The 6,936-nt window shown below is 44.2% G+C and overlaps 1 protein-coding gene across 1 annotated transcript; it reads right to left on the minus strand.

Moving 5' to 3' along the window:
- Window positions 1-936: 936 nt before the first annotated feature.
- Window positions 937-6,476, minus strand: dnaja2b (DnaJ heat shock protein family (Hsp40) member A2b). Its single transcript, XM_073471913.1, has 9 exons — window positions 6,320-6,476; window positions 4,994-5,053; window positions 4,351-4,577; window positions 4,186-4,266; window positions 3,907-4,040; window positions 3,604-3,800; window positions 3,346-3,490; window positions 2,796-2,923; window positions 937-2,693 (listed from the first exon to the last, which is right to left on the minus strand). Exons 1-9 carry the CDS (start codon window positions 6,395-6,397, stop codon window positions 2,505-2,507), a joined length of 1,239 nt encoding a protein of 412 aa, XP_073328014.1. The 5' UTR covers window positions 6,398-6,476; the 3' UTR covers window positions 937-2,504.
- Between the last annotated feature and the right edge of the window lie 460 nt (window positions 6,477-6,936).

Consider the following 6,936-nt stretch of genomic DNA (forward strand, 5'->3'; position numbering starts at 1 on the left):
GAAAGGCTGATAGAGGAGCACTGAAAGATTTCCAGTACTCCCCCTGAGATACGGTTTGTCTTTCAGGTTCAGGAACGTCTGTCGATCATCCAGAACAAAAAGGCAGAGGAAGACCTTCTCGGCCTAAAACACACCGACAGGCTGAGGCACCTCACACAAGATCTACCTCAGGTAAAATCATAAATGACGAGGAAAAGCAGCAGATTTAAGAAGCTGGGAGCAGCAAATCTTAGCTTGTAAAATGATTAATATGATTTATCGATCATCGCAATAGCTGTCGATTAATTTGTGAGCTTTCAATGCACTAATCAGTTAATGATTACAGCTCTAGGACCATTACTATTGTGTTGTAGGAGGATAAGAGCCAGCAGAAGACGGTCGTCAGAGAGCGACTCGAGCAGCTGAGGAGAGAGCGCTCCTACGTCATGCAGTCCAAACGAGACAGGTGAGAAACACTGACCACCACCGCCTCTCTTCCCTTTGTGCTTGATCTCATTTTATCATAATGATCAGATAAAGTAAAATTGACTTTATTCAGGTTTTAACTGCTGATTGTTTTTGAATGTTCTGTGCCTCTGGGTATGAAATGTGCTTCATAAACACAGACTGCCTTTCCTTCCTTTACTCCTTTAGGAATACTGCAGGATTTAAGGAGCTCCTGGGTCCAGTAGCTCTCAACAGCAGAGAAACAGATGAAGGAGCCGACAGTGCTTAAATTCATGTCTTGTTAAAAAAAGGAATTTTTAGTCCCACACGGTTCATAAAGGTTGTCAACGCTGTCCAACAGGCAAGTTTTACAGATATTTTGTGTGTAAGTGAAACGTTGCAGGTTTTGTATCAGTGATGCTCTTCTTGTTTTTTGTTTGTCGTCATAATACCACAAAAATCTTCTGAATGCAGGTTGCGTATATGAAATAAAACATCTCAAACCTGTGGTGACTGTGTATTATACAGTTTAATTATCATCTCGACAAACATAAGCATAAACAGTAACGTCATTTATCAATGACCCCCCTTCAGTTGTGTACACATTATCCCCCCTGTGCCCTAAATTACATACACAATGAGTCGCAGAGGTGCATGTTAAGTCTACAGAGGTTTCATCAACTCCCCCTTCATGTTAACGCAACAATTATATTGGCACTGCTGGCCATTACTCGCTTGTGTAAAGAAATAATATGATGAGACGAAGGACACTGCTGTAGACAGAATGCACCTATGGACTGGGGCTGTATTTATTTACAGGTCTATGGGAATGGATTTTATTTTTAACATGTCAAAGGATTTGGCTAACAACTCTACGATGGGTAGATATGTATAATACAGAGGGTTGGGTGCGGGGCCCGGTGGTTTTCCTGCAAAGAGAGAGGATGATCTCTCTCTCTCTCCCCTGGTGAGGAGAAAAAAAAAAAAGGAAAATGTCTACGTGGGAGAGATTCTCAACAAATAAACATTCTGTTTTCTCCTCCGTCATCAACCCTATTAGTATCGTGTCCACTCACACTGCAGTCCAACACAAAAGCAGGAATAAACTATCACCCTAATAAGCCAGAACATTCCACAGCAGCTCAAAACACACCGAGCCACTGCATTACACACATACATAAAAAGTACACAAGTGTGTCCTCATACCGAATAATGAGCGCACGAATTATGTTCCGAGTTCTGACGTCTCAAACGCACTAAACATTCAAACCGACGAAGACAAAACGAGCTTTAAATCCCAAACTAAGAAAACATGGTGCCTGGCTGACCGGTGCTATAATCAGGGCTTTAATGTGACAGCTGGGGGGGGAGGACTAAACAGAACCGGTCCCATTTTTCCAAAATATGACAGTTCACCTTAAGAGGATGCAGTGGGGTTAAACATGTGCGGTTCTCAGCAGGCTGTGCAGAGGACACGCTTTTTTTTTTTTTCAGGGCTTCAGTCAGGTCGGCTCTTATGATAGCAGGGCACTTTGAAACCGGTGTGGAGTTCAGATTTCTCTGTAGTGTCCAGACCCTGGATCTACATGTGCGAGATCTTCGGCAAGAAAGCAGCATGCGCTTGTGTGTGTGTGTGTGTGTGTGATAGACTAAACTACACCTTATACAAGATAGTCAACAATATTTGCATTTTATACACTAGACTGGTGTTTCCCACAGTGAAAGGTAAAAGCCTAGGATGAAAACAAGGGGGGGAGGTCCGAGTCAAGTTCAGTCAATGAACCTCTGAGACTGGGAACGCCTTCCTGCTGGAGGCTTATTGATGAGCACTACTGTCCATAAACACAAAATGGTCATCACACATCCAGCATATCTCTGACTTATGGGCACCATGGAACTGAGGAGGGTGGATACATGTGTCATATGTGTTTGTGTTTATCTCTTTTTTCATGGGACTTCATGAAAGGAGAGAAAACTGCATGTATGTGCGTCAAGTCTTGAATGGTGTTAGCGATGGGACTCGAGGGATGTTTATGTATGTGTGTGTGTGGGTGTGCGTGTCTTCCATATGAGTCTTTCTATTGGTGTGCACACTGCACTCCCGGGCCGTGATGGCCGCCTTCTTCATCAGAACTATCGTTGTAGGCCTCTCTCCTCGCTCCGCCTCCTGAGCCTTGACTCTTGTCAAAATCTGTCAGGTCGACTTCCTCCGCGTCTGCTGAAATGACAGGATTCTCAGCACGAGCAGGCAGCAAGCACTCCAGTTCCTGCAAGAACATTAATTTAGCAGAAGATACATCGTTACGACAACGATCAATCGAGCTTAATGGAGTTTAGAAATGTGCAAATGTTTCATCATCGTGACTCACGTTCAGTTTTTCAGCACTAATCCAGTTGTTCTCAGGAAACTGGACGTCAAACTTGACGTAAAGGTCTCCCTTCTCGAAGGGATTTCTGTACTGAGGCATCCCTTCTCCCTTCACCATTCGGATGCAGCCTGAAACACAAACACACATCAGTTAAAGGGAGTAAAGGCACGCAGACACAATAACAATCCTGTGATACAGTATGAGGCTTTGGCTTTTGTATGCCTTTGCTGCCACACTGGAGATCGCCAGCAAGATGTTTACTTCTCACTGTGCTTCGTTCTGTGAGCAACGTTTCCATTATTCCATGTTTAAGTGGATCAGCCTGCACTTCATTAGTGTCAGTGTGGATTGCTTTCCAAAATCAGTTATTTTTAATCTGTTGTCCCAAAAATAGTGTCGCCACACCACCACCCGCTTAATAGCTGCAGTAAACAGTAAATGTAAGAGCAATTATCTTTTGTTGAGTAGAGAAGACGTCCACCGGATAGAAAAAACAAGGAACGCGATGAAAGAGATCAAATCGACAGATGTGTTATGAAGACATGTTCACCTGGCTCGATGATCTTGCCAGGTGGGTATTTGACAAGCAACTGCCGTCCGTCGAGGTGAGTGACGGTCATCTGGAATCCACACAGAGCCTCGACCAGGCCGATACGTTGGACCATGTGAAGGTCGCTGCCTTCACGGCGGAAATCCTGATTTTGACATAAATCAGAAAATGCGTTGCTTAGTTTTACATGTTTGTCGATAAAGTAACAACTACTACACAATCTATATCAGAATCCAAACTGTTTTTTTTTTTTTTTACCTCATGTTCTTTCTCTTGCAGAACCAGGACTATATCTCCTGGTTCAACGCCCGGCGCTTGGTCAGCCTCCCCAGAGAACGTGATCTTCTGTCCATGTTTCATGCCTTTGTCCACATGCACCTCCAGAAGCTTGGTCTCCTTACACACCTTGTGACCCTCGCACTTTCTGCAGCGGTCCTTCTCATTTATCACCTCACCTGCACACACGAAGAGATCGGACGATTGTATCATGCTGCCGTGCTTGTAATTGTACAATATCTTTTAAAAGAATAGTCAGTGTGTGGGTGTCGGTGGACATATTACCCTCTCCATTGCAGTCTGTGCAGACTGACTGCATCTGTTGGACCATCCCAGGGGCCAGCTGTCTAATCATAATTCTCATACCTCGTCCTCTGCATGCCACACACTTCTGCACAGCTCCTGCCTTTCCCCCCTGACTAAAAGGGAAAATAGTAAAGCATCAGCACTGTTTAGTCGACAGGTATTTCTATCGAGCAAAATCACTGATATTACATACTACGTGCCGTCAGGGCAACCGCAGACCAATATGTCTTTGTTTTATGACATTCAAAGCAAACTCACCCATTACAGGCACCACAGAGCACATTCTTACTGAGCTGCAGTTTGGTGGTTTTGCCATTGTAGAGGTCTTCAAGAGAAACTCTGTGCGACAAAAAAAAGAGTTTTGAGATGTGTGCAACAACACTTTATATCGATAACAACCCAAACTGCCTTTACGCAACTTACTTGAGAGGGTGCACCATGTCATCTCCTCTCCTCTTGCCTCCATTTCGTCCTCTACCTTGTCCCCCCATGAACCCAAACAGTCCTCCGCCAAAAATGTGAGAGAAGATATCGTCCATGCCGGGCCCTCCGCCTCCTCCCTCCCGTAGCCCCTGTTCTCCATAGCGATCATAAAGCTCCTTCTTCTCTGGGTTTGTCAGCACCTCATAGGCAAAACTGATCTCTTTAAACTGGAAAAGGAAAAAAAAGAACAATCAGACAGCCTGACGCGGAGCATACAAACAATACTGAACATCACAGCAAAAAAAAAAAAAAAGGGGGCAGCTGGTTTTGTTTTTGATGAGCCCGTCTGACAAAGTGAAAAGAAATGATAAAAGACAGTCTCGTCTCTTGTGACGCATCCTTCCAGAATCTGAGAAAATAAGTCACAGAGCAGCGCAAATCAAAAACTAATGCGCTACTCTCTCGGGACAAGAAGGTGTTTCATGTTCTGCGCTCTGATCTGCACCTCGTGTTGATCCTCAAAGAGTCGGACTGTGTGATCACAACAAACCAAGCTAACACTTGGTCCCAACTGTTGAGCGGCTGAGCTGTTGCTAACTATGCTGTTGCTGCTTTTACCATGACGTGCTTCGGTGCATCATACCTTGTCTCCAGCGTCGGGGTTCTTGTCAGGATGGTACTCTTTGGCCAGTTTGCGGTAGGCCTGTAAAAGAAATGAAATAATCATATATCAAGGTGAACAGAGCCGTGTGAGAGCCTTTGAGGTCAGGTGCCAAGTGTGTTAAGAAGCTCTGCTAGCAAATCATTAAGTGTATCACCTGTCTTTACCAGCCGTACTAGCCAAGGGCTTGACTTGTGGGCCTGCTGTCAAAAACATCAGGGCACCCAGAGAGCATCGCTGCCTTTATCTATATATATATGTCTCAAGACCACTTAACAATCTAGTGTCAACAAAGCTAAATTAAAAAAAAAATCGGCCTCTTCACAGTTTCCTGTCTTACCAGCAGAGGAGTCCAGATGTTTAATAGCAGTCACGCTCTTTTGGCAAATCCAGACTGCGTTAATTTAACACTGAAAGCACTTAATTGTGTCTCAGATGGCTGCTAGCTGTTTCAACCCCGCATGTTACAGTTTGTTAGGGGGAAAACCAGGATGACGCGCGATTATGTTGCAATAACCGAAGATCAGATAAAACACAATCAGGTTAATCGATCGGTTAAGGTTACACAACATGAGACGGGTTTAGACAATAGGCCACACACTGACCGTAGCTGCCTCGATGTTAGGAAGGAGTTTACAGTGACGTGCATGTTGGCTAACAACCCCACAAATACAGTACCGTTAATTAGCTAGCTACACGACGGGGGGAAATTAACGTTAGCTAGCAACCACCACTCACGTTTACCGATGAACGATAACAAGGCTGTTATTCACAACAGTTTGACTCAACAAATGTGGCACAAACGCCGTAAATACACAAGTATATTGATTTTCTTGGTATTTTTAAGCTGTGCGAGCTGTTTAGCTAACCCTTGTGTCGTTACAGCTCGACTTGGCGTAGGCTATTTGCTGGAATGTAGCTAGTTATCATCTAGTAGCCGGTATTATCACACTCGTGGTCACCAGGGTATTTCTTGTTTATCGGGCAGGCTAACTCCGTCCTTCTACTTTCTACAGACGCGGTGAAAATGACAATCGCTGTCGGGTTTTTCACCCAGACCTTTGAGCAGCTTTATTTATCATCAAACGCGAAGCACTGAGCAGTTATCTGTGTTAGCTAGCTTAGTATACTAGCTAGGCTAACTACTGGTGAGCATCTTTAGCTAGCGGTTAGCAAACTAGATCACGTTGATTAAGTTAGCTCGTTTCTAGGCCACATTTCACCGGTGACCTCTCTTCCCCCTTTTTTTTTTTTAATCCAGTCCTTTACTCCGACAAATTTCCGATTCGTTTTTAGACCGGCTCTTACCTTTTTGAGCTCATTTTCAGAGGCAGAGGGTGAAACTCCGAGGATGTCGTATAGCTTCGTATCCACAACGTTCGCCATGATGCTAACCGGCTACACTGAAAGACCTTCTGCGGAGGTTCAGCTGAGAGAGGAACCGACGCAAGATCCACCGGCTGGGACTGTCCGGGGTTGCCAGATACTACGACAGACACACAAAAAAACACCCACTCGGAAACAGATGCCAGGAAAAGCAGCAACCATACTATGTCTGAACACAACTACATGGGGCTTTATGTTGTGTGTTTTCACCTCGATTGTGTTGTTATTGAACAAAATGGTGCGTTTTTTTTTTTGCCACATTGTTTTATAATCACAGATACTGACGCTACAATGTTGCGTTTAAATACAATCACGCGTCAGAGTTTTTATATGAGGCTGCAGATTTACTGTATTGTTTCCCAATGAATGCAAAAACAAGATTAATTCAGATTTATTCATGGTATTGGCTGATATAATATGTGAGGGGGTTAGGGACCGTGTTGAAGTTGAGAGTTCCTCTTTAAATGAATGTGGCTTTAAGCGTAATATCACCAAATCTGGCAGTTTCTACCTGAAGAGGACCATAACTGAGCTGCAGC

This window comes from Pagrus major, chromosome 8 (genome assembly GCF_040436345.1).
Source record: "Pagrus major chromosome 8, Pma_NU_1.0".
NCBI classification, from domain to species: Eukaryota; Metazoa; Chordata; class Actinopteri; order Spariformes; family Sparidae; genus Pagrus; species Pagrus major.